Here is a 27,728-nt window from a genome sequence, read left to right as displayed (position 1 = left end):
CTGCTCACATGCTACTGAAGGTCACTCTAAGCACAGGCCTCCATTAACTAATAATGGAAGATCACAACCTTCTGCCGTGATGCAACGTGGGTAAAGAGACTGTAAAAAGGATTCGGGTGTGTTTCATGTTGAGGGTTATTATCCACCTGCATTTAGTGTGGTGAACAAAACACTACAGGTCCATCTGTGGCACATCAAAACACTACCATAATCCCAGTGTCAGTGCCTCAGCATGCTTAACATTCCCTCCAACATGCACACACATACACATCTGCCATCTGGTGCCCGTCCTGCCTCATGTTATAACCCCCTCTGCCCCATGCTGGATTACCCCCCCAGTATTTACATCTTCCAAATCCAGCCGGCGGCCTCTGATGGGGGCCATCTGTAATCTGAAGGTTATATTTGCAGCATGTGTGTGTGTTGTTGTGAGTGTATAAGCCTGTAATTTGTTCCCACTCAGCGCAGGGACAGTATCAGCGGCCGCAACATCTGTTCCAGACAGGGCCTACACAGCAGAACTGAGTGCATCATCTGCACCGTGCAGCACAGGGATGATGCACACACACACACACACACACACACACACACACACACACGCATGCTCGAACACACAACATACACACACACACACACACACACACACACACACACACACACACGTGTGTCTGAATGCAACTACACAAACACATATGCACATGAAACTGTTGTGTTCAGGTGTCATGATACCTTTAAGGCCTCACAGTTTTTCTTCCTTGCCATACTCTTTTTTGTAAAGGTTCTTTGTTTATTTGTTAATGTTGTTATTTCTGTCTAATATGTTCATATGACGTCTATTGCATTTCTGTCTGTCCTAGAAGAAGGATCCCTGCTCTGGATCTCTTTTCCTTATCCAAACTCTGGATTAAAAAAAAAATTTTTTGGCTCTGTTCTGGTTAATATAACATATTTACACTGCCATTTTTATAGTTTCATGGTTGTGTCCTGTTGCCGGGTCTGTCACAGATCTTGCATGTTGCATGTCATACCCCTCTATCTACTACTCAGCATTTCCTGTTTGCATCACACTGTAACCTATCTGTAAAGGGAAAAATGCCACAAAAGATGCTTTAAATCGTTAGTACTGGGGTTGTGTTATTTTGACACAATGTTAGCGTTAGCATTTTTAAATTAGCCTACTGCTGAGTTATTTGCCCAAATTAAATATGATATGGATATAATCTACAAAATGTTCATGTTACTATTTGTTACTGATTGTTAATAATGTTTTGCTTTGCACATTGGTTTGTACAACTAATACCTATGTGACCATTTCTTTATCAAAATAACCATATTTTAGTTTAGGTAAATAACCCATATAGCAAATAAGTACTAGGTAAAGTGATGCTATATTGACCCAAACCTGGTCTGTTTTTAACTCACTGATTTTGAATCGTATAAACTTAAACTGTAAAAAAGCCTGGTCAAAGACGGCAAAGAGGCAAAGCTTTAAGTTTTCTCAGACCCTCCCCACCTATTAAATGTCTATGTCCTGCCTTTGGTTTATAACTCAGGTTTTCTGTTAAGAATTTAAATTGTCCAAGCTCAATCTGAACTCAAAATGACCATGAAGACATCATGACTGACTTATACTCCATGTGACAAGTAAACTGACATTCATGAGTAAAATCGGTGGAGTGCCTCTTAAATGAAAATAACATGCAACACAGTTTATAACGGAGCTTTCGTGCTGTATACATGTGCATTTAAGTAAGTGTGTAAGCACATATGTCAAGCAGTTGTTCGCATCTGTGTGTGGTCAGCCGTGATGGAATCATCTCTATTCCACCCAGAGAGACGCCGCAGCAGGGAGAGGCAAAATACTGGAGTTTGAATGCCCAGTATTTCTCGCCAATGCTGACAACAACCCAAGTGGGATCCACGCAGAGAAGGAGAACAAAAAGACTGAAATGAATTTACAGCTCACCCATTGGGGGATGGATGTGCCGAAGATGAAGTGATGATCATCTCTGTTTTTTGCTAAAATGAAATATGATGGCAAGGGAGCCCAGTGCCATTTCCTGCCTGGCACAGGAAGCGCCCATCTGGAGTTGAGTGCTGTCTTTCCTCTGTTGTTGTGTTGCATGGTGTTGTAATGGCTTTTGTCACTGCTGTTGCTGTTCTCAGTGCTGTTATTATTTCTGAAGCATCACACAGGTCAGCTGAGGGAGATGGGGGAGAAAGAAAGGATATTCATAGTTTAAGATGCTGTGTTGTGGATTGTTGAGGAGAGGACTGGTAAAAATGGAACTGGGAAGGGGGTAATAGAGGCAGGGGAAGAACAGTGAGACGTATGCTGGCAGCTGCCTGTACAACTGTCATTTCCCACCGCCCGCCTGAAAAGCAGAAGGAAGCCACTCTTCATCACCGTGACAACCAATGCACGACAAGAGGAGGGAGGAAAGTTATCCATCAAAATATGATGCAGGGATGAGTGCACTCCTTCGTCTTTCTGCTCACACACGCGCGCACACACACACACACACACACACACACACACACACACACACACAGTCATCATATTTCATTCAGGTCATCAAGACCAACTGTCTCCAAGAGGAAATCTCTGACTGAATCTCATGCTTTCTCCACTCAACAACATAATAATGTATTTTCCTCATAACAAAGTGACTGTAACCCCCCGTAGGGCTAATGTTCAGAATGCAAAACTGAAAGCACAAGAGGAGGGAAACAGCTATTCAAGTGTGAACTAAAAAACACCCCAAGAGCCAGAGACTTCCACACTGACACAGAAAGCAACTGTCTGTTTGTGATGTAGACAAAAGCATGGATTCATGTAAAGGAAATTGACCTACAAACCAGAAAATAATCTTCTAATACAGATTTTTTACATAATCTACAACCAAGAAGCTGACTGTGATTAAGATTTGTATAATATTACACATATTACACTTTCTAAATGTAAAAATCATGAGTATGTCATGTGCATTTACAGAACATACTCAATATTTTTGCTGTTAAGTGACACTTTCCGATCTCCAGTACACTGGAAATGGATGCCCCATGGATATCTCATTAGTTATACAGTTAATATGTGGTCAGAAAATGACTTAAAGCTACCCATTTAAAGCAGCTAAGATTGCAGACTGATGGTTTGGGATCACAGGAAAAATGCCTGAAATGAAGACTACAGTACATATTCTGAAGTGTTGACGCATGAATAACTAGAAACTATGAGTACTGAGCACCACCCAGTGGTTGATTACTGTACATGTGTCCAGTTAAAGCTCTCACTCAGAAGAAACACATATGTATGCAGGCCTGTAGCTGCTCAGGAAAATAGAGAATCCACACTCAGATAAACGAAGCTGGTACTTTTCACACTTTCACCAGTTTTATATATGATGAGAACCTTGTGAAAGAGGCCACTCGTAGTGATGAACCTACAGAGAATTATACCCTGAATCTGCAGCTCCCATTGGTTTGCAACTTTACTGTACCACTTTCATAGCCACTCTCATCTTTTCCAGCAGAAAAAGTTCTAAAAGCTCACTAAGTCAGCTGTAAAGTCTAACCTCCAGAGGACCAGCCACTGTTAGTATCCACAGCAGATGTGAGAAGAATCCTGCTGCGAGTGAATAGAAGTAAAGTTGCTGGGCCTGACAAACTCCCTGGCTGTGTTCTAAAAACATGTGCCAATCAGCTAGTTGATGTTATTACTGACATTCTTAACAGTCTCACAGGAGAGTGTTCCTGTCAGTTTCAAGGCAGCTAACAGCTACCATCGTCCCTGTTTCCAAAAAGTCTGCAGTGTCTACTCTGAACAGCTATGGTCCTGTGGCTCTCACTCCCATTCTGAGAAACTAGTTCTCCAGCACATGAAGAACAACATCCCAGTCAGCCTGGACCCTTACCAGTTTGCATTCATAACCAACAGATCCACAGACGATGCCATTTCCTGTGCCCTCCACTCAGTTTTCACACACCTTGAGAAAAAAAACACCCGCATCCGCATGCTGTTTGTGGATTTAAGCACAGCAGACACCAGAGCCCCCAAGGGCTGCGTGCTCAGCCCCCTCCTGTTCACACTGTACACTGACTGCAACACACTCGTTGGAGCCCATTGCTCTCAAGACTGATTTTGATGTTCATTTTTTAGTTTATTTGCTGACTCCATAACTCTCTTATAGTTTACTTGTATTACTGTTTTAGCATTATTAACCTGTAATCATCACGTGTAACCACAGTGCCTGCTGTTCACCATATTATTTGCTTTAACAAAAACTAAAAGATTCCTTCAGCTTTTGTTGTGTGCGTTTCCACCAAAGTCTAAAGACCTGCAAAGAAAGTACTACCCCCGGAATCTAATTTAGACCCTGGTCCCTGCGGTGGAAACGCAGTAAGTTCCTCTAAAGGTTCCTATTTCTGGGGTATAGTTCCCGTGGTAGAAACGCAGCTATAGATTTATGTGTTTTTGTTTGACTTTTATCATTGATGGAAAACTGTCAAATTATTAGAGCTGCTTAGTTTATTTACTTTCCCGCTCCACATTTCTTCACCATATCCATGGATTCACACTATTCATTTCAATAAAGTATAACATGAAAAAATTTATTTTGCATTTGTCCAGGTTGGTAAAAGCAATACATACATATAAGACAACATAATACATGTGTCCATGCACACATAACACAAACTTCATCCCATTATTTTACTGTCATCTATTGGCAGGAGGGCCACACTGGTGTCTGCAGTGCAAACCAACAGGCACGACTGTAGCCAGCGGTACAGGCAGAATAATGAATGAGTAATGAATAATAAAAGAATAATGAAGAATAATGACTTGGGGACACACGCATATGCACTCATGAGCACACATCATGCACACACACAGACATAGATAATTATACAGTACCACCGTCTATTTTTCCCTCATAGAAAGAGAGAGATGTTCCTCTTCATTAAGAGGAAGTCATAGATGGGCGTAGGGTACGTGTGAAACGCTATCTAAAACCACCTCATACCAACATATTTAAGGAATTAGTGGTACAGATGATATCATCAAGAATTGTCAGAGTTCACCATCTAAAAATACTCAAAATGATCAACATCCGCATTTGCTGCTCTCGTGCAGTATTGATGCTTTGTTGATGCTTGTATGTTCTTCAAATGTAAGTCGCTTTGGATAAAAGTGTCTGCCAAATGAGTAAATGTAATGTAATGTAAATGCTCTAAAAGCATTTGGTTTGAATGCCACTTAGCAATGTGATTTATGTCACTTCTGATCTGTGACATTTTCATGCATTTCTTCATCATGTCTATTTCAAAATGTCACAGTGACCATGTGGAAATGAAAGTAGTTGTTTTTTCTGTCTGTTTAATTGTGATGGCAACGAAAGATGTAATTCTAATTTGTGCTGTTTATATAAATAAAGAAGGTTCATTGTTTAAAACTGCAGACCTTGGTTACAATACTTACTAAAGAAAGCTGACTTGACATGATTGTAAAGTAGGCCTAAATTCACAGAAAAATAAAAATGATTACGGATTTTGGATGGTAACGCTTTATAATATGAATACAAAACACATGCTTATATATTGCATAACTAAAATATGACTCATGATAAATGAATGCATGGAGTGATACAGGATTTATCAAGAATTGTTTAATTTATCAAGGCTGTGCAGCTGCTCCTGACACAAAGAGATATGTCAGTAGAAAGAAAATAAGTACATCTACTGATGAACTGTGCTAAAGTAAAATTTATACTTTCATACTTGTAATTGAGTCTTTTACATGTTGGTATTTGTCAATAAGTTCTTCACTATGTGTTATAGAGCGATTTCCTGTAACCCTATGACATTTTGTTCCGCAGTAAGAAAGCTAGCAACACCTTTGTGATGCAAGAGAAACCACTTCCCACATTTCAGTGACACAACTGTAAGGTCTAACTTTGTTTGCGTTTTGTTCCAAAACAATGTATATTAGAACTTACACAGTGGTTATGGTTACAGTTTGAGTGAGCCCTTCACGAAATATTAAATGCTCTCACATGTACATATGGTCAGTCATTTTCATACAGAAGAGGATTAGGGCGACAGTCATATATCTGAGAATAGAGTCAGAATTCTGATTTTGGAATGCAAATATGTGTGGCCCTTATCTTCTGTATGAAAACGAGTGGCCATATGTAAATATAAGAGCATTTTAGCACCACTGCAGTGTTTTTGTTATGCAGCTACTGTATTCGACTATGAGATTATACACATGTTTTTATAATTTTGTCCACCCTGTGTTTTGGTTTCATTTGTACAGTCTGATATACTGGTTTTTGCAGAACCGTACAAAATCCACTCACTTCTACTGACCCTCTCTGGCAGCCAGTGAGAGTTTGCCTCAGGTGAGAGGCGTCAAACTGTCCAACAGTAACAATCTTAGCTGCCATCACAGCCTAAGCCTGAAGGTGACCACTGTCGGAGATATGACATGTTCAAAACCAAGTGTGTTGAGAGTCTGATAGACTTGCCCGTCAGCTCTGAAATTTTAAAAACCATTAAAGGTTCTGTCGAGTCTGGTTAAATGTTTCTCCCGCAGGTCATAAAATTGATTGACAGATTAAAAATTTTACAAACTAAAGGCTTTCATGGGTGAGATTAGGTTTAATTGTGATTATCTTATGCTAATATATGCATTTGCGTTTGTGTTACTCTTATACCTTTGGTTTTGTTTAACTTGGTCTCTATGTTTTTAGGTTTTGTATTTTTTTATTACTGCTTGCTTTGTATAAAAAATGAGGAATCATATTATATTGATAATGATTATATTATTTCTGCACAGCTGTTTTGTTGAACATATAAAAAAAGGAACCTAAAACTTCCCTTATCTTCAGTTTGCCAGTATCATACTTCCTCCATTCTCACCTGTGCTTAGATTATAGCGCTTGATTCATTCTTGTACCTGTTTGCCTGAAGTGAGTGCGACATTAGCTTTTTGTGCTCAAAACAATATGCTGTTTAGGTTTTTCCCCCTGTTCTTTTTGTGTGAGAGCACAGGTAAGGAGATTTTTATGTTTTTAATTGAATATAGGTTTCAAATATACTGTTACATTTATTTGTGCTTGTACTTATCCTTACAGTGACAGTGCTGACAAATAAGTCACAAGGGCTAACTACAGTAGCTGCGGAAGGTAATACAGAATTTGACTGATCAAATGAAACTGTTAAAAATAATCCTATGCGGATGTACACTGCTATACACTACACAGCAGTCTTTTCAAAAAGAATGGAATCAGGGACACCCCAAATAGCTCCTCCCACTTCACAGCTCTATGATGTTTACTTTGATCAGCATTTTAATTTAGCAGTATGTTAGCATGCTAACATTTGCTCATTAGCTCTAAACACATGGGCACCATGACAATCTGTAACAAATTTAATGGCAATCCATCCAGTAGTTGTCAACCTAATTGTGGTGCTAGAGGAAAAGTCAGGGTATCACCAAAGTCATAGATTCATTTACTGGGGCCTGTGAATATCTGTACAAAGGGACATGGCAAGCTATCTTATAGTTGCTCAGTTGTTTCAGTCTGGGCCAAAGTGGTGGATAAAACTAACAACAAACAGACGTTGCCATCCCTAGACCCATGCCTCTAGTGTGGCTGAAAATGCATGCAATACCAATATATTCTGTCTGTCGTCTGTTTCATTCCTACTCTCTCCTTCCTCCATCCATCATCCTTGATTCTTCCCCAGATAAGCTATCACCTCTGCAGCTGGTGGCCACACCAGACTACCCAGTTGCAGCAGGTCAAGAAGTCCACCTCCACTGCAGTGCTTTCAACATGCCAATTGTCACTTGGTCTTGGCAACACCTGGAAAATCAGACCTGGCTAGAAGTGGGCATCGGTACAGATCTGACACTCACCAAGCCAGAGCAGAGTGGGCTTTACCACTGCAGTGCAGAGACCAAGTCTCTTCAGAAGAGTGTGAGCCCTAACCACACAGTCTATATCGTCTCCATGCCTGCAGCGACAGGTTTGTGGTCTGTTTTGATTTGCTGCATATCTGAATTAAATGAGGGAGAAATCTTTAGGTCTGCACATTCACCCAATGTTCATTTTTTTCATGCTGATGACTGGCAATCACATTGGAACTGATCACACAATGGATTGTAGACAATTACTTAAGGCTCTAAGGCTTTGGTTCCATCTCACCGCTCTCATAGCGTTGTTCATGGCCACAGCAGGCAGCTTTCAGCAAAAAGCCTCTCAAATCCTTGCTACCCGCTGCCAGTTAGCTACTAGCTGGTGAACATTGTCAGCTAAAGAGCCAGTTACACTATTTACCTCATGAGATGGTGGAGACTAAAAACAGATGGAGAGTAAATATTGGACTTACACCAGGTGGCCAGAAACACAACTCCAAATGAATGCTAATGTTTCTCTCTATCTCCTGAATGCCCCCAACTGGCCAAACAATCAGTTATTGGAGGTTTATATTTGGTTGGTAAATAATTGTCATTAAGATATAGCATGTAGTGAGTAGAAAATTTTACATTTGAAAATTATACTTGTCAGTTAGCTTTGGTGGACAAATAATGCAATGGCAACGGTGTTTCTAACTTACCTCATCTCTTGCATTTCTATACAGAAATTTCATAAATTTCTTCTTAAAATTACTTTTTAACAGAAAAAAAAAAATTCTGCAGTAGGCTAATATCTTATATTTAAACAACCAACTAACTAAAGGTTTGTATTTATCAACTGTTTATCATTTTGCTGTGACCTACAACTAAAGCCTTTCTCCTGCAATTCTGTGCGGTTTCCACGGCTCACAAAAGCTGGTGAGAATTTAGGAATAGCTGCCTTCACTATCTCTCTCCTGGCCTTGATCATCAACCTTGCTATTCTTTTTTGGCTATGCTGGCAAAGACTTGGTGACCCCTTGGTGACCACCTCCAGCACTGCAGCTAAAGGTAGAACACCACACCACAGAGCACTTTCTGTTGTGTCATATTTTAAGCAAATGTTCTGTGGATCATTTTAATTTCTTGGTTTTCTTAAAGGTATTCCCGGACCTGAAAATTTGCCAAAGTAAGTCTACAGGAAAAACAATTATACTAATGTTTGCAGTTTGTTCACATGCTGTTAGCCAGCCGAGTCTGTATGAATGCTGTATATATTAACAATGTGATCACATTTTTCTGCACAACAGGGGAGGTTTGCCACAGGCTGACAGTGATCGAGATGTGTACATGAATTACACAAACACCAACCGAGCCTACACTGATCTGGGCTCCACCCATAAGAATGAAGATAATGTGTACTCAGTTCTGTCATGAACATCTGTAGAATGACAAAGAGGAAAAATGACAAAATGAGCATTTGGTCCAACCACAGACTAAAATTTGGTAATTTCTGCATTTAGAGCCCAGCATTAATAAACCTGATGGATGAGGATTTCCATAAACAGTTTATCAGTGTGTGGATGACTTGAAAAAATTTACTTTGTTTGATTTAATCTAATTTCACACACATTATTTGACATAATCTGAACATGTTAAACACTAAGAGGCCGTTCCTTCTCCGTGTTTGTACATGTAAATAAAAACTGTACAATTTTCTGTGTCTCAAATCGCATGTACAGTTGATGGGGATATATTTTACTGCTTGGTTATATGTCAAAAAATTGACTTTTTAAAATGTATTTTTAATCATCATAAGACAGCAGATTAAAATAAAAAACGGTTTCTTTATTGAGTACTATTTTCCAATACTAGATAACAAAAGCTGCTCCATTTAATAAAAAATGCATCATACATTTGTTACACCAGCTAATAGTATATAGAAAATACTGTATAAAGTATATCTACACCTGATAGCTAAATAATAATAAGCTTTTAGTTTCTTTGTCACAGTGAATCATGGAATTTTCTATGATGAGAGATATGTCACAATACTGCATGCCAGAGGGGAAAGACCTCAAGCATTATTACTTCTGTTCCCTGATTTCACAATACCATATATAAGTTGTTCAGGCAAAGATACATAAAATCTGTAATGTATCTAATGGGAGACAACAATCTCATAGCATATATTTTACTGATATAATGTCAGGCACGGGAAGTATACCTATTAATGTGTGTGCTGAGTGTGTGAGTGCAATCTAGTGAGAAGCTCCACTCTGAACACCAAATAACAGATGGCATGGCAAAACTTCTGCTTTTCAGTTTGAAGTTCACACAGGAAGAGAAAAAGAACTGACGCAATTCAGTCCACAGCACCTACAGGATACAGAGATCAAATGTCAAGATAATGTGTGCAAGACGACATTAAAGTTTCTTAAAAGACATTCTGAGGGATTGGTACCACCAACATTAAATTACATAGACAACATAGGTGTCATTTACACTGGGGACGCTGGAGACATGTCCCCACCACTTTTTTAAAGCATAATTTGTTAAAAAACTTTCTGAAATATAGCTTTCAGTTTAATGCCAAATGAAAACGCCTTTAGAAAGGTTTGTTTGCACATTAAGAAAACATTCAATGTAATTAAAATATAGAAGAAACGTATCCACATTGTCCAAAAAAAGGAACTTAAACTAAAAAGAAAACAAGCTGCTGATTATAAAATAACCCAGAAATGTGCAGGCACCAATCAGTAACTTTCATAACATCTTGACAGTTTCTTTTTGGCCAAATTTTCTGTTCTCTCCCTCCATTATATTCCATTATGTTCTGTTATATTTATATATTTTGAAATGTCATGTGCTTTAACAGAAATTGGTGCAGAAACCTTTACCAGAATGCAGGAAATGAAGTGTCTGAAGATCAAAATTTCCTGGGGGAGGACCCCCACACCATTCACTTATATATCTCAGCATTGAGGATATCTTTAAAACACTGTTAAAGTGTTTATCTTTTTGTCTTGTTCTAGTGAACCTAATATCGTGTATGTCTGTATGGATGTCTCGTGAGCTAAGTGTCTCTTCATACCCCTAATCTGAGCCCCTTTCTCCTGTCCACTTTTCAACACAAAGTGACACCCTTGAAAGACAAAATATTGTATATTATGTAATTTTGTATCATTGACAATATGAGAGAAGCAACAGATATCTACATTTTTATTTACAAATATTACACATGTTTAAATCAGTCCATTTCAGGATGTTGGTGCTCACTCTGGAGTCTCTGGCTCTGATTCCTGCTGTCCATTGAGAGCTGTGAGGTGACCGTCTGTGAGCACCCGTCTCCCTTTCCTAACTTTTTAATGTGGGCCATGATGAACCTTCTAAACTTCCTTGTGGCAAAAAAATAAACAACAGGATCCAAAATGCAGTTGAGGCCCATAAGAACCAAGGTGATCTGATGTGCGTCATTGAGCATCTGATCCGTCTTCTGGTCCCACTTTACATGGCCCCAGCCCTCTTTGATCCGCAACACAGCCAGTGTCCATGGGCCTTGTATTACATGGTGGGGAAGGAAACACAGAACAAACACTCCCACCACTGCCAACAACATCTGCACAGCCCTCCATTTCACCCCCCTGGGTCTTTTAGTTGAGGAGGACATGGTCCTGGTGGACTTTCTAGAAATAATTGTTGCAGACCTGCTGACTTCTGACTGAGCAGGACTTTGAGAAAGTAACGCTTGAGCAATAAGGAAGTTACACACCACGACAAGAAAAAAGACAAGAAAAAACATTCCAATTATTGCAAAATGAGTACCGGCAACTATTTTCTTCTGGGAATCAGTTCCATTTTGGTACCCCTCAAAACAGCGAGTGACGTTGTTCTCGTCAGTGTTGGTCCCTGGAGATGCCAGAAATGGAATAGCCATCAACATGGTCAACACCCAGATGACAACGCACACGATGATCCCACGACGCCTGTGGTCTGAAGAGGCTGCATCCAGAGGCCGGGTGACTGCCCAGTATCGGTTGACGCTGATGGCTCCGAGGAAGAGGATGGAGCAATAGGTGTTGATGAAGAAGAATGAGCCAGTCAGCCGACACATAAAATCTGAGTAGACCCAGTTGCCGTGGCGACTATAATAGCCAACCCAGAAGGGAAGGGCACACACAAAAAGGAGATCAGCGATGGTCAAGTTAGTCATATAGATGCGGATTTCGCCCATGGCCCTAGCCTCACGGAGGCAGCGCAGGACAAACAGCACATAAAGGTTGGCGAAGAGGCCCAGGATGAAGATGATGCCATAGACAACTGGGAAGAGGACATAACGAAACTCAGAGTCCAGGAAGGTTGAGTCATTATGGGCTTCGAAACCCAGACCAGATGTTCCTGTTAGAGTAACTTGTTCTGGAGTTGAGGTCAGCATTTCTCTATTTTGGAGACAAAACACATCAACATCAGTGTAATGTCCCCAGCATAAAGCATTCTGGTGCTTCTTTCAGTCAAAGGAAGTACATTCCATTGCCAGTTTATTAGGTACACCTAGCTACAACTAATGCAGTCAAATGCAACAGTCTTCTAATAAATCCGATCATTTTGGAGGCTGCAGTTTGTGGTGCTGTTGAATTGTATTGCTTTATACTGACAGGTGTTATTACTGTCCATTATTTTTTCATCAAAAATGGAACATTATAGCCTTAGTGTGTACGTACTGTTGTTTTTTAAAAAGCACCTTACTAAGGACATACCTTACTTACTAAGTATTAAAAGTAAGCTTTGCACTCAGTAGTGCCATCTTCTAATCTATCAATTAATCATCAATATTCAAGTCACGTCTCAGTGTTAAGTTTAAAGACAGAGCAGGTTTCTCATTATGATTTATATCAGCTTTACAGTTTTAAACATGCTTGGTTTAATCTACCAGTCTTGATTTGTACTTTTTCTTTAAAGAAAAACAATACAAATTACAGGCAAAACAAATTACATTTGACTTACCAGATAGCTTCCTCTCCGCAAATATATCTTGAATAGTTTGAACACTATGAGTGCCTCAGTAGCTATCAAGTACAGTTAAAATGACTCATTTGTGTGTCTTCCAGTGGGTGTGTGTCTTACTGTGGTGGTGTTTCACGACAGTCGGGGTGTGAACTTCTCAGGAAAACCCCCAGTTGTGTAACATGCATATTCACCGCCACATATCACATGTTTGTTCCTTTCCATCAAATTCACAGTTTTCAATTCACAAGTAGGCTACTTCCAATTTTAACAAAAAATAACATACTTTGTTTGGAAAGATTTGCTTTATTTAAAGATGCTCAATATACAGTTCAATTCAACACATAAGTTACATTAAAATTTCCATTTTGCACAAGAAAATGGATTTAGAAGAAAGGAAAAAGAAAAATACACATGTATACTGATAATGGCATGCAGTACATATTACAAATAATTAACCAGAACTATTGTAGAGGTAATGAATGAAAACAGTTACCTAACTATTAAATAATAATAATACAATAACTCATACTGGTTCATTCAGGTTGTGTAACTTTCAGAAAACCCTTGTTATTACAGTTTTTCTCAATTGCTTAAATACTGTCACCAGGCTTTTGAACCAAAATTTCAAAACCATAATTAAATTTTTCAAAAAGTGCACTGTGTAGAGTTTAGTGCACTAAAAAATAAAGTGCACTAAACTATACACAAATCCCATCATTTCTCATTGCCTACACCATGTGGTCATTTAGAAAGCATTACCAATCAATATTGCACAATAAAGCAGAGCTTTAGCTCAATTAGCACACAGCTACCCAGGTGGAAACACAAATAGTTACAACTGATAACACACCAATCAGAAACTTCAACAGATAGATAAAAGTGCCAGAGTCATTTCATTCAGTTTTGGAACAATGGATCCAGATAGATGTGAAGGAAGAGGCAGAGGACACCAGAGAGGAGGAGGAGGAGGAGGATGAGGTGGGAAAGGAGGAGGAAGAGGAGGAGGAGGTGGAGGAGGAGTTGGACGAGGAGTAGAGAGAAAAGAAGGAGGTCGAGGAGGAGGTGGGAAAGGAGTAGGAAGAGGAGGAGGAGGTGGAGGAGGAGCAGGAAGAGAAAGAAGAGGACGAGGTGGAGGAGGAGAATCTCTGGTCTGTCCCAGACCAAAGACAAGGGGCAGAATAATTTGCTGTTTGGTGTGTTGTACAGTACACTAAAAAATAAAAAATGTGCAGATGTTTACATTTGTTATTGAGGTGGAAAACCACAAGCAACATTACTTAAAACCAGTTTTGTAGTATTGTTTTGAATTTATCTCACCAGTGTGTAAAACTGTGTTGTAGTGTGTGTGTTTTTGAGGGCTTGTGTATATGTCGGAGGACGAAGTTTGGTTTTTCAGCAAGATTGAATGGGTTTGAGTTGGAGAGCTTCATTTTGACCTGAAAAAAGGATTGTTTGGAGAATTGAGTGAGAAGTTATGGATTTGGGCTTAGAGTTTCAAGAAAGAGAGGCATAATTTCAAGAAATGTGTTTCAGCAATCAAAAACTGTAATGAAAGCAGAACTGCATCAGCTGTTGCTCGTGTTTCTAGGCATGAGCAGGGCCTTAACCAGGGTTTAGAAATTAGTGAGGTCCAGTTTTTTTGTTCCCTTAACGGCGCCTATTACGGTAATTCATACCAAAATTACACCTAAACACAACCAAATTTACACAACAGAGTCACACAAACTAACTAATGATCTTTAATGAAATACATAGACCTACAAAGGAACCTGTTGACAAAAAATACTTTTATTAAAGCTGAATTTAGCGCTCCTCCTCTTCGTGTGTGTGTGTGTGTGTGTGTGTGTGTGTGTGTGTGTGTGTGTGTGTGTGTGTGTGTGTGTTTGTGTGTGTGTGTTTGTGTGTGTGTGTGCGCAGTGAAGGCTTAAGTGGGCAGTGGGCAAAGCACTGTGTTTGGCTGAAGAACACCCTAACTATGGGCTTTATCCCAACTGCTTGGCTCACTAAAAATGCAAAACACAAACACACAAGCTATGATCGGGTAGTGCAAACAGGTGAATCTTAGTATACTAATCTTCACAACATACATTAGGCTACATGTTTCTCAAATGTAACTGTCATCACAGGACTGTACTGTTGGAATGACATGTGCAGACTACATAATGGGCACTATTATTACATGACAACATAAAATACAGCAGGTTAGTGGTGAATGCAGAGGATGGTCTGGTTTATATTACAGCCTAATAATTTGACATCAGCAGCTGTTTGCACTGTTTTGTCATGATTATAGCAGATCTTTAGCCCACCTGGCTGCGATGGACTGGCGACCTGTCCAGGGCGTACCCCGCCTTTCGCCCGATGCCAGCTGGGATTAGCTCCAGCCCCCCGCGACCCTGTACGCAGGATAAGCGGTTGACGATGGAGGGATGGATGGATGGATAGCCCACCTGTACTGCTCCTTGTAGCTTTCCAGCTTATTTCTTTATTGTGTTGTAGATGAGTGTTTTCTTTAACGGTTTACTTTAATGATTAGAGAGGCTGCTGTCAGTGATTTAAGCGTTTTATTTAATAATGTCACAGCAAATACTGTGGGACATTTATGCAGCAAAACAAACAACCTGTAGGTAAAAACTTGACAGGACAGACAGAGGAAACAGATTTAAACTTTTAGCCTCTGAAATGTTTAGATGCTCTGGAGGATGGAGCTACTCAGGAGGGCAGCTACTTTAGTCCAGGCAGTCTCACTGTATTAACCAAGACTGTGTGTTGGATGTGTAGAAGAACACAGAACATTAATTAACATTAGATTCTGACCGATCCTGTCAGCATGTCGGGAAATTTAAATATGAAGTTGACGTGGCTCGTGTGTAAGTGAACACAGCGTCTTTCTTAATAGAGAGACGCTTCACGCTTTTTCACCCACCTGGAAATTCACAAAACGTATTTAAACTCTGCCTGCAAACAGTGGAGCTTTCAATTGTTGCATGCACAACTTTTTCATGTGCTTCGTCAAGTCTGGACACTGATGGGGAAAGAATTTTTCAACTTGAAATGAGGGTTGCGACGGTATAACCAGCCATGTCAGCATGGTCCTAAACCCTTCATTTAAGTGATAGTTTAATCAATGGTTTTTATTCACATTTTTTTAATTGATAGGCTTGTTCCTACATATAATCACAGAGGTCCGGATCTCGTTGACCACATAGCTGGTTACGGCCTTGGTCGTGAGCAAGCATCATTCTGAACTGAAATGAGCACTAAATGCTGGACTCAAAGGCAGAAAAGGAAGCACAGGGATTGGATTACAGTCAACCTTGAGACAAACATTGCCCACTGCATCTTCCGACTGACTACCCCACCAGACCAGCTGGTACAAACACAACTACAAGTGGTACTATCGCCCCAGGAAGAGAGCTAAACTAACCCAGCTTGGATTAGCTGACATTATCCGCTCAGTAGTATATTGCTAACATCAGCTAACATTAGCCAGCTAAACCCACAATATCACAATATATTTCACATGCTTTGCAGTAATGTTAGCTTTGACTTAGAACTGTGTTGTGGTGGGTTGTTTGTTGACGTTTGCAGGCTCCATTTTTAAGCTAATGTTAGCTAGTGTTGCACACACACTGTACGTGAGCTGAAGAGAAGGCACTCAGGAGCATGCATAAACAATTACATTTACTCATTTGGCAGATGCTTTTATCCAAAACTACTTAAATTTAAGCAACATACAAGTATCAATAAAGTAAGAGATATTCAAGTGACAATAGATACTAATAAAATAATATATTTATTTACAATAGGTGGTGAGAATTTTGGAATAGCTGCCTCTGTCCTCTCTCTCTTGGTCTTAATCATCAACCTTGCTGTGTATTTTTGGCTGGGCTGGCAAAGACTTGGTAACACATTGACCACCTCAAACACTGCAGCTATAAAGGTAAGGAACAGCACACACCATTTCCTGTTGTGTTTTTTAAGCAAATGTTCTGTGGTTCATTTTAATTTCTTGGTTTTCTTAAATCCTGGAGCTGAAAGTCACCAAAGTAAGTCTCTACAGAATATTTATGTTGGTGTTTGCATTTTGTAAGCATGCTGTAAGCTAGCTGAATCAGAAGACTGGATGAATTAGTGTAACAATCTGATAACATTTTTCTGCATAGGGGAGAGGACTGCCGCAGACCAACAGTGATGGAAATGTGTACATGAATTACACAAGAACCAGCCAAGCCTACAGGTAATATCTGCACATAGAGCTCAGCATTACCTTAAACCTTATATGTTTGCCATATACAGTTTCACCAGCATGCACCACACCACAACACTGTTTTAATGAAATGAGGAAGTATTGGATATTAAGGATGGATGAATGGATGTGAGGAAGGGGATGAACATTTGGGAGGAAGTTGTCCAGATACATTGGTCTGGGATGGATAGAAGGATATATTGAAGGCTGTGGAGGAGGAGATTGTGTGGGAGATCTGTCTCGGGAATTGAGTCACCCGAGCCAATTCCATCTCCCTAAAACAGCCAGATTTAAATGGAGCAGAGATGAGTGTGACAGAGATCCTTAACATTGCTGTGAATGAAGGAGCATTGCGCCTGAGATGACAAGCAACCGTGGACATGAATGGTTTGATCTGAGATGCCACTGGCTGCTGTGGAAGCTGCACCAGTGAAGAAAGAATGGCTGAAAAAGTGATCTGAAGATATGCCAGAATTGTGGAGGACATGGTGAAAATGCTTGTGAGACCAGAGTCAAGCGGCGTATCCTTTCTGTTACAGTGGGAAAGTGGGTCTTGAGGTGAGAGTAGGAAGCTTTCAGGAAGCTGGAAAAAAGTCAGTAATAATTTACTAAAAAGTTAAATCGACCATGGGGTGAGTAGCCTGAACATAGACAATGGACCTCAAAAGGTCTGAAGTGAGGGGCAAGCATTTTGCTATGAGAGTGGGTTCCTGTTTTTGCAAGCATTCGGATTAGCATGGAAAGTGGGAATGGGAGGCTAGAGGACACGCTAACTAGTTTGATGAAAAAGTTGAATCCCCATAAGCAAGTCTCCATGAGTGCGATATGTCTTGAAAAAATTCCAGCCTGTGAGAGAGGCTGAGAGAATGCGTGGGGCCACGCTGTTAAGGAGGCATTAAAAAGGTTTTATTGCTGTGGAGCTAGTTGGGACTGGTATGGGATAAATGTCCAGTTCTGGGACCAAGAGTCTGAATATCTGAAATGAGAAGCAGGAAAGAAAACCTATATGAAATTTATCTTTCATCTGAACACACACACACGAAAACACAAAACTGAGATTATAAAAGATGGAAGAAACTCTAAAAATTGGCCATTGATGTGAGTGTGTGTGTGTGTGTGTGTGTGTGTGTGTGAATGGTTGTTTGTCTATGTGTCTGCCCTGCAATGAACTGCCGGCTTGTCCAGGGTGTACCCCGCGTCTCACCCAATGTCATAGTAACATGAGCATTAATTCACAGAATTAACCTTGTTTGCCATACCAACACTGCCATCTACTGATCAATCAACAGAAATCTCTGTGTCGCCATAATGAATGTGTGTAATGTATTATACTATTATACTATATTATGCAGAGCAAAATTATGTTGTTTAACACTTACCAGTAGTGTTAAAATGTATATGACAGTTAAAGTAGTTAAGATTCTCAAATTAAATGATCTGCTGAAAAAGCTGTTGGTTAAACTGTTTTCCTTGATTGTTCTTACAATCACTGTTATTATCATGTTTTACATCAGTGATGTATGATGTGATGTATTAAAATCACTAGTTTTAAGCAGTAAAACCTTCATCCATACCCAAAACTTGTTGACAAGAAGATTTTCACCATCATCTTAGCTTTAGGTTGGCCCTCACACTCTTTGAGCTCTTTTGTAGCCTAACACATACTCCAGCAACTTTTCTCAGAGAAATAGTTAGTCAGAGATATTTTATTTGTCAATCAGGAGAGCAACTCATCCTCCTGATTGACAAATAAAATATCTCTGAAAAGAAGCATAATCTGTGTTCTAACGCAACGAAGGTTAGAACAAAAGAAACATCCGCATCTTCCTGAGAACTGTGTCCACACGGTCTTGACCCAGGTCTCAGCCCTGTTAGTTTTAGGTTGGATATTAGACAGACATTCACTCAGAGTCCAGTGGCGTCTTCTTACTCAGTATCCCCCAGTGTTAGCATTATATCCTAAGCCTGCTACAATTCGGCACAGGTTTAGAGTCCCTGTGTCATATAACATGTAAGTTTTTAATATAAAATACAATATGCACTCAAATGTAACATGAAGCCGACCTGAAGTGGTATTCCGGAAAGTTTTTCTAGCTGGAGGTTTGAAATTTCCCAGTTCCGAGTTGCCTGGAACACAGCATAAGTGCTCAAACAGAACTACCATTCACACATATTCACACCAATTGGGGGCAATTTGGGGTTCAGTGTCTTGCCCAAGAACACTTCAACACACAGTCTGGAGGAGCTGGGGGATTGAACCGCCGATCTTCCAATTAGCGGGCAACCTGCTACACCTCCTGCCACGGCTGCGGCGCTAGGAACAACCCAGAAACAAGAAATACATGTAATCCAACCTCTACTCTGGCACACACCATACAGAACAATCAACACAAAGACTGAAAGACCGACAACCACTTAAATACACAGGTGAAGAAACTAATCACAGACAGGTCAAACTACTAAGAGAATCAATGAGACAAAGAGGCAGACCAAACTACAAAGTAAAACGGGAACATGACGAATGAACAAATGACAAAAGGAATACACACTCAAGAGACAAGAAAACACAGAAGCAGGAAATGAACACAAAAGAAAAGCTTGCCTACAAAACCACCAAACACCACAAAAAAACAAAACCATGACAGTTTCTCCTACATCTGTTTGAGTTTTGGTTCAAGTAGTTGAGGTTGCCCATTTACTAACACTTTTGATTACATTAAATTACATTAAATGGCATTTACTTTTACACAGATGGATACAATTTTCCCACAAGACCAAATACAGGGGGTCTGCGTGAGGAAGAAGGGGAAAAGGATAGACTAGAAGGAAAGGCCAGCTGTGAGTGTGTCGTGCAAAATTGTCCTCATGCATGGAGGATAGGAAACCTAAGATCGATCCAGAGTTGAAGAGATCTTGTTAGGGCAGCTTGAGTGGAGCTGCCCATGAGGCCAATCTATGTGCACCACAGAGTGCAAACGGCTCTGCCAGAATGTTCGGCCATGGTCTGACTGCTGTAATATAATGGCTTGAGGTGAATCGCTTTCAAACAGATCATTTCCTGAACCGGATGGATTGATCTGCAGTTCGGGATTCACGGTGAGTTGATTATTTGGTGTAATCACAGGTAGCTGTTAGCCTTACTTTCTAGATTTATGCAAGCTTGCAATTGTGCATGAAGCATGGTCTGTCATAAAAAAAAGAGAAACAGGACAGGATGGGTTGACCAGGTACAAATGGGCTTGACTTGTGGTTAGAGGTGTGGTTTAGGCATGGTCATGCTAGGCATGGTATTCGTCAATACCAGGTGGATTACTTGAAAGTACACCAACAGCTGCACATCCATCCATCAGTCCGTTAGGCTCCTGAAGTTTGCGGATGAAACCACACTCAGTGGGCTCATCTCCGGTGGAGATGAGTCACCCTGCAGGTGGGAGATTGACCATCTTGTGACCTGGGACTCAATGCTCTGTGGATTTCAGAAAGAGCCCATTTGTGCTTCTTGTTTATTATTCTTTATATGGTCTACTTACTGTGTTTATTGTTATCTACAAATAAACCAGATTCTGATTCTTATGTTCTCTGTTTGATTTAATCCAATTTTGAACATGCTATTTAACACAATCTGAACATAGTAAAGCCCATAGATCTGTAGCTTGGTGAAAATGTTCCTACCAAACATAAGAGATCGATCTTTCTCGTTATCATGTTAATAAAATGTGTAATTTGCTAAAGTTTTCTGCCCTTCCATTACAGTGAAACAGCACATTTTCGAGTGGCCTTTTATTGTGGCCAGCCTAAGGCACACCAGTGCAATACCCATGCTGTCTGATCAGCATCTGGATATGCGAAACCTGTGAGGTGGATGGATTATCTCAACAAAGGACAAGTGCTCACTAACACAGATTTTGACAGATTTGTGAACAATATTTAATAGAAATAGGCCCTTTGTGTACATAGAGAAAGTCGAAGTAGGTGAAGTAGATGTTTGACTTCAGCTCATGATGAATGGGGGGAGAAACAAAAGTTTTGCATTTATAATTTTATTCAGTGTATATATAGCAGATAGCTGAACAATAATAAGCGTTGGCTTTCTTTGTCCCAGTGAATCATGGGTTTTTTAACATGTAATGAGAAATGTGTCATAATATTGGAAGGCAGAGGGGAAATAGCTCAAGCATTATTACCTGTTCCCTGGGTACACAATACAGGTAATAACTTGTCCAGGCAAAATTCTTCCACAGCTGATAACATCTCCACTCCCCTTTCAGACCTTAAGAAAAACCGCCTACATCGGAAAGCTGTTTGTGGAGTATCTGTGCACTTAACATAGCGTTTCCCCCATGAAACTAGCACTCTGGGCTTGAGCACCACACTCTGCAACTGGATATTGAACTTCCTCACAAACAGACCCCAGATATTTTAGACTGGCAGTCACCCCTCCTCCACTCTAGTGCGCAACACTGGAACCCCCAGGGCTGTTTGCTCAGCCCCCTCCTGTTCACGCTGTACACCCATGACTAAGTAAATAAAGACACACAATCCTGTCTAAATCAGCTGAGGTGGAACAGATGAACAGTTTTAGGTTCCTCGGAATCTGTCAGAAAACCTGATCTCCACCCTGATAAAGAAAGCTCACAAACAGTTGCTCCAATACCTTTGGTACCAATCTAGCTAGCATCAGTGATATTGGTGAGGTGCTCAAGGGATACTAAAGGACAGTATATCCACCCCAGCCACAGCCTGTTCACCCTGCTGACAAAAGATAGACCTGCTGTTGCACCACCAGTGTAGCTTCTTTCCCCAGGTTGTGAGAATCATCGTCATAAGTTTATAATTTGTTTTGTACGTAATGTTTGCTTTTGTGAGTAACACAAAGGGAACTACAAACTTCACCTTACGATACAACCCTGTTGTAAAATGACAAATGTACCTTGTACCTATAATGTCAGACTTTGCATGAGAAGTATTTTATTGCCATTTGTATTGTACTGAAAGACAGCTAGAAGCAGCAGAAAGGAGAACAGATTAAAATTTTGACTGTGACTGCATGATTAGCAGATGGAGATTGTGGCAAGAATCATTGGTTTGCCAGAGATTGAACAACCCTGATCAGCTGATTGAAAGGCAGGAAGAGAAGCATGAAGCATAGAGATAGTCTTCCTGGCAGAAAGTGACGCTGAGCATCATTTAGCTGATGGGAGACAACAATCTCATTATCACATATTTTTCTGTGTGTGTAATCTGGGGAGAAGCTAAACACCCAAAAACACATGGCTAGGCTCTGTACATATGTGTATTATCCTTGACTTCTCTAGCCTACTGTTTTTAGTGCCCTGCTTTAGGCAGAACACCACCTGTGGAAAGATTTAAATAATGTGTCTTTATTTTAAAAATATGTATCTTCAGTTCAGACAAGAAAACATTGAGCCACTTTTTGATAACTTTGTCTGTCCCAAAGCAGTGACAGAAATTCTCCTTCGACAAGGCTCATTAAAAACACACACTTAAAACCTACATAAAACAGCAGCTGTACAATGTCTAAACATTACATTTTCTTAAAAGAGAACAGAGGGTTTGGAGCCATTAAATTACATGAAATAAATTACATGAAATTTTCCTTTAATTGATTTTCATGATGAAAATACACAAAATATTGTATATTATGTAATCTTGAGTTCAATGAAAATATAAGATAAGTCTTTCACACTAAATAATCTTTGGGTTTCTTTGTCACAGTGACTCATGGAATTTTCTATGATGAGAGATATGTCACATGCCAGAGGGTAAAAGACCTCAAGCATTACTACTTCTGTTCCCTGATTTCACAATGCCATATATAAGTTATTCAGGCAAAAATACAAAAAATGTACATATTTAATGGGAGACAACAATCTCATTAGCATATATCTTACGATATGTCAGGCACAGCAAGTATACCTACTAATGTGTGTGTTGAGTGTGTGAGTGCAATCTAGCGAGAAGCAACACAAAAGATTTGATTTTCAGTTTGAAGTTCACACTGGAAGAGAAAAAGGACTGACGCAATTCAGTCCACAGCACCTACAGGATACAGAGATCAAATGTCAAGATAATGTGTGCAAGATGACATTAAAGTTTCTTAAAAGACATTCTGAGGGATTGGTACCACAAACATTAAATTACATAGACAAAATATTGTATGTTATGTAATTTGTATCAGTGGCAATATGAGAGATGCAACAGATATCTACATTTTTATTTACAAATATTACACATGTTTAAATCAGTCCATTTCAGGCTGTTGCTGTCACGGAATGGTAGTGAAGGTAGAGTTGAGCAGGTTGGAGGACCCAAATGCAGGACGCAAGGCAAAGGAGGTACAGTTCAAGGGGTTTTAATAAACAAAGGCAAGCACACTTACAAACTGAGTGGCTGATGACAGAGTCCAAAACAAAGTAATCCAAACGAGAAAACCAGAATCCAAAATCAGCAGGGAAACACAGAGACACGATGAGTAGGTAGTAGGTAACACACTGTAACACTGGGTGACAATAAACAATGACCCAACAAGAACAAGACAGAAACACCAGGTATATACACACAGGGACTAACGAGCAGGGCGGGGGCAACACAGGTGACAGACATGAGACTAACGAAGCAGGCAGAGGGAAACAGAGAGACTGACATGCAGGCAGAGTGACAACCGGGGGAACAGACGGAACACAGGTCACTGAACACAAAACAGACCAGAGTGAACACTTAACATGAACTAAGGTACAGGACTAGGAACAAGGACAAAGAACTAAAACGCAGGAACAAGAGTTAAGGCAGTGACTAAGAAACAATATAACAACTAGACTACCAAACCAAAGCAATATCAAATCAACACAGGACTACGAGCTAGAACACCAGACAAGACATAAACACTAAGGACAAGGAAACGAGAAGAACAGGTAAACAGAAGGACACCAGAAACAAATGGCAAAAACTCAAACTCACTGGGAAAAACTACAACTCATGACAGTTGCTCACTCTGGAGTCTCTGCCTCGGATTCCTGCTGTCCATGGAGAGCTGTGAGCCTCCTGTCTCTCTCTGACATCTGATTAAACAAGTTTCTATGAATGTTATTTTAATGTAATTTATTAATAAGTATTCCTAACTTTCTTTCCTAACTTTTTAATGTGGGCCATGATGAACCTTCTAAACTTCCTTGTGGCAAAAAAATAAACAACAGGATCCAAAATGCAGTTGAGGCCCATAAGAACCAAGGTGATCTGATGTGCGTCGTTGAGCATCTGATGTGTCTTCTGGTCCCACTTTACATGGCCCCAGCCCTCTTTGATCTGCAACACAGCCAGTGTCCATGGGCCTTGTATTATATGGTGGGGAAGGAAACACAGAACAAACACTCCCACCACTGCCAACAACATCTGCACAGCCCTCCGTTTCACCCCCCTGGGCCTTTTAGTTGAGGAGGACATGGTCCTGGTGGACTGAACAGAATTAAGTGTTGCAGACCTGCTGACTTCTGACTGAGCAGGACTTTGAGAAAGTAACGCTCGAACAATAAGGAAGTTACACACCAAGACAAGAAAAAAGACAAGAAAAAACATTCCAATTATTGCAAAATGAGTACCGGCCAATAATATCTTCTGGAAATCAGTTTCATTTTGGTACCCCTCAAAACAGCGAGTGACGTTGTTCTTGTTGGTCCTTGGAGATGTCAGAAATGGAACAGCCATCGACATGGCCAACACCCAGATGACAACGCACACGATGATCCCACGACGCCTGTGGTCTGAAGAGGCCGCATCCAGAGGCCGGGTGACTGCCCAGTATCGGTTGACGCTGATGGCTCCGAGGAAGAGGATGGAGCAATAGGTGTTGATGAAGAAGAATGAGCCAGTCAGCCGACACATAAAATCTGAGTAGACCCAGTTGCCGTGGTGACTATAATAGCCAATCCAGAAGGGAAGGGCACACACAAAAAGGAGATCAGCGATGGTCAAGTTAGTCATATAGATGCGGATTTCGCCCATGGCCCTAGCCTCACGGAGGCAGCGCAGGACAAACAGCACATAAAGGTTGGCGAAGAGGCCCAGGATGAAGATGATGCCATAGACAACTGGGAAGAGGACATAACGAAACTCAGAGTCCAGGAAGGTTGAGTCGTTATGGGCTTCGAAACCCAGACCAGATGTTCCTGTTAGAGTAACTTGTTCTGGAGTTGAGGTCAGCATTTCTGTCTGTTGGAGACAAAACATATCAACATCAGTATAATGTCATTCTGGTGCTTCTTTCAGTCAAAAGAAGTAGAGCAATACAAGGCTCCCATCTGCCCCCATAAAGAAGTCCAGTGGCTGCAGGGCATTTTTCTATCATGCCACCTTCCTCTGAAATAACCTCCCTGTTGGTATCAGACAGTCTGAATCTATTAAGACCTTTAAATCCAAACTTAAAACTAATTTTTTCACCTTAACTTTCAGCTAGTTGCTTACTTTTGATTACCTTATATCTGTTACCAATATCCTTCCAGCGGGTAGGTCTCAATGAATCTATTAAGCTCAGTTCTTATAGTCCCTGTATGTCCTGCCGACAAGAATATTGCACACTTTCTGAAAACCACTGCCTCGACTTACCAGAATGCTTCTTCTCCCCTTTTGTCTCTCAGGGTTTGAATGCTGTGAATGCCTCAGTAATTATGAACAGACAGTTAAACTGACTGAATGGGTATGTTTGTGTTTTAAAGTGGGAGTGCATCAAAGGTCAAGAACAAAGAGGTGTGAATTCGTAGGAAAAACCCATCTGGTGCATGACGCATATCTACTTCTTTACATGAAAGTTATCAGTCATCTTTGGATATCTATTTCTGTATCTTCACATGTTTGTTCCTGTCCTTAAAAAGAAAGCTTTGATTTTATTTCCTTGTTTATAGCAATAGCCTATATTTTAATTGTTCAAGTAGAGACATGACAGCGGTGTATAAGGACCATTGTACATTAAATATTAAATAAATGATGGAGCTGGTGTCAAGAGGGGTAAAATTCTGAGATTACAGTTGTAAAAATTAGAAAAAAAAAAAAATTCTCTGGGATTAGAGTGACAAATTTACAAGGAAAACTCAACAGTGTTTTTCGAGTTGTTTTCAGTCTAATAATACAAGAAGAGTCTGTGCAGACATAAGAGAATCAGTATTGCTTTTATTGGTCAAGTATGTGAGGAATTTGATTCCGGTCTTACATCTTACATCTCAAGGTACACACACAGAACAAGCATAAACAAACAGGACAACAAACAGACACAAACTACCACGTACAGATACACACAAACATAAACAAAAACAACATTTGTAGACATCAAGCCAATAGTCCAATGGAGCAGAGTGCAACGGTATTTTACTGTACATGAGGTAGGTGGATATGATATAGAGAATATACAAGATGTGCAGCAGTTGTAGCTCTCAGGCAGTTAGTCAGATATGAAGGACTGCAACAAAGCCACTTGAAAGCATGTGGCACATCTTCATTTGTCATTTCTACATGTCTGCAGTTCTTCCTAAATGTTTTATGCTTTTGGTCTTTGGACAGAATGAAGTATAATACTGGTTGGTGAAGGTAGCTTAAGTGATGGCTGATTGTTTTTAACACCCTGCTTTTAACAGACAACGCCTTTATTAACAACACAAACATAGATTCTGATAAAGGAAGGCACAGTATTAGAGCTAGAGGAATTAGGAATTGACAATTAGACCTACTTCTTGTCATTCCAAACTTTTCAGCAGTAAAAAGACCCAGAGAAGACTGATTTCTCTTTCACCTAAGCAAAATGATTTCTTTTAGAAAAAGTCTATATGCCCTGATATGATCCTTAATCATCAGGCACCTTGCACAATAACTGACAGCGTGACTGTGGGGGGGAGGGGGTTTAGTCAGTGCTGCTACCCAGCAGTGTTATTTAAGCAATAGCTCACGACAGGCCGTGGTATACACTTATTATATCACAGTTAAGGGGCGTTGTTTTATAAAATGGTTACCAAGTGTGGCAAAAAGTAAGTAGGCTAACAGACGCACTACAATTTGACTTTGTTTTATTTCATCAACAGACATTTCTTTATGAATACAAAAAGTAGTTCCACCAGGCTGCCGGTGGGCTATGACGGTTGCTAAGCAACATACATCAAAGGCGAGAATTATGAGAACTATTTATTTATGCATGTATTGTGCAGCCACTAAAAACTGCAGCTGCACATCCATCCATCAGTCCGTTAGGCTCCTGAAGTTTGTGGCTTGACGCTCTGTGGATTTCAGAAAGAGCCCATTTGTACTTCTTGTTTATTATTCTTTATATTTTCTACTTACTGTGTTTATTGTTATCTACAAATAAACCAGATTCTGATTCTGAATTATGTTCTCTGTTTGATTTAATCTAATTTTGAACACGCTATTTAACATAATCTGAACATAGTAAAGCACACAGATCTGTAGTTCTAGCTTGGTGAAAATGTTCCTACCAAACATAAGAGACCAATCTTTCTCGTTGTTATTATCATGTTAATAAAATGTGTAATTTGCTATAGTTTTCTATGTTTC

At 40.1% G+C, this 27,728-nt stretch overlaps 3 protein-coding genes and 1 long non-coding RNA gene across 5 annotated transcripts; 1 reads left to right on the top strand and 3 right to left on the bottom strand.

Moving 5' to 3' along the window:
• Positions 1 to 6,920: 6,920 nt before the first annotated feature.
• Positions 6,921 to 9,473, top strand: LOC119910542. The gene is made up of 6 exons (XM_038729202.1): positions 6,921 to 7,053; positions 7,137 to 7,187; positions 7,753 to 8,034; positions 8,840 to 8,974; positions 9,065 to 9,092; positions 9,214 to 9,473. Exons 1-6 carry the CDS (start codon positions 7,008 to 7,010, stop codon positions 9,338 to 9,340), a joined length of 669 nt encoding a protein of 222 aa, XP_038585130.1. The 5' UTR covers positions 6,921 to 7,007; the 3' UTR covers positions 9,341 to 9,473.
• Positions 9,474 to 9,730: 257 nt separating this feature from the next.
• LOC119910543 (platelet-activating factor receptor-like) lies at positions 9,731 to 13,032 on the bottom strand. The gene is made up of 3 exons (XM_038729203.1): positions 12,908 to 13,032; positions 11,729 to 12,342; positions 9,731 to 10,282 (listed from the first exon to the last, which is right to left on the bottom strand). The coding sequence occupies exons 2-3, from the start codon at positions 12,336 to 12,338 to the stop codon at positions 10,269 to 10,271; spliced, it is 624 nt and encodes a 207-aa protein (XP_038585131.1). The 5' UTR covers positions 12,339 to 12,342; positions 12,908 to 13,032; the 3' UTR covers positions 9,731 to 10,268.
• Positions 11,050 to 26,059, bottom strand: LOC119910541 (platelet-activating factor receptor-like). Of its 2 annotated transcripts, none has more exons than XM_038729200.1 (3): positions 25,779 to 26,059; positions 24,321 to 25,385; positions 11,050 to 11,273 (listed from the first exon to the last, which is right to left on the bottom strand). In XM_038729200.1, the coding sequence occupies exons 2-3, from the start codon at positions 25,377 to 25,379 to the stop codon at positions 11,154 to 11,156; spliced, it is 1,179 nt and encodes a 392-aa protein (XP_038585128.1). In that variant the 5' UTR covers positions 25,380 to 25,385; positions 25,779 to 26,059; the 3' UTR covers positions 11,050 to 11,153. The 2 variants fall into 2 exon arrangements, with proteins under 2 accessions (XP_038585128.1, XP_038585129.1); XM_038729201.1 differs by lacking the exon at positions 25,779 to 26,059 and adding an exon at positions 25,648 to 25,762.
• On the bottom strand, positions 22,762 to 23,600 carry LOC119910546. The gene is made up of 2 exons (XR_005445643.1): positions 23,560 to 23,600; positions 22,762 to 23,219 (listed from the first exon to the last, which is right to left on the bottom strand). It is a non-coding gene; the product is annotated as an uncharacterized LOC119910546 (long non-coding RNA).
• Positions 26,060 to 27,728: the final 1,669 nt, after the last annotated feature.

Source organism: Micropterus salmoides, unplaced genomic scaffold (genome assembly GCF_014851395.1).
Source record: "Micropterus salmoides isolate LMB-PRFRI ecotype aquatic unplaced genomic scaffold, ASM1485139v1 Ms_hic_scaffold_19, whole genome shotgun sequence".
Lineage (NCBI taxonomy): Eukaryota > Metazoa > Chordata > Actinopteri > Centrarchiformes > Centrarchidae > Micropterus > Micropterus salmoides.
This window is presented reverse-complemented; position numbering and strand designations above follow the sequence as displayed.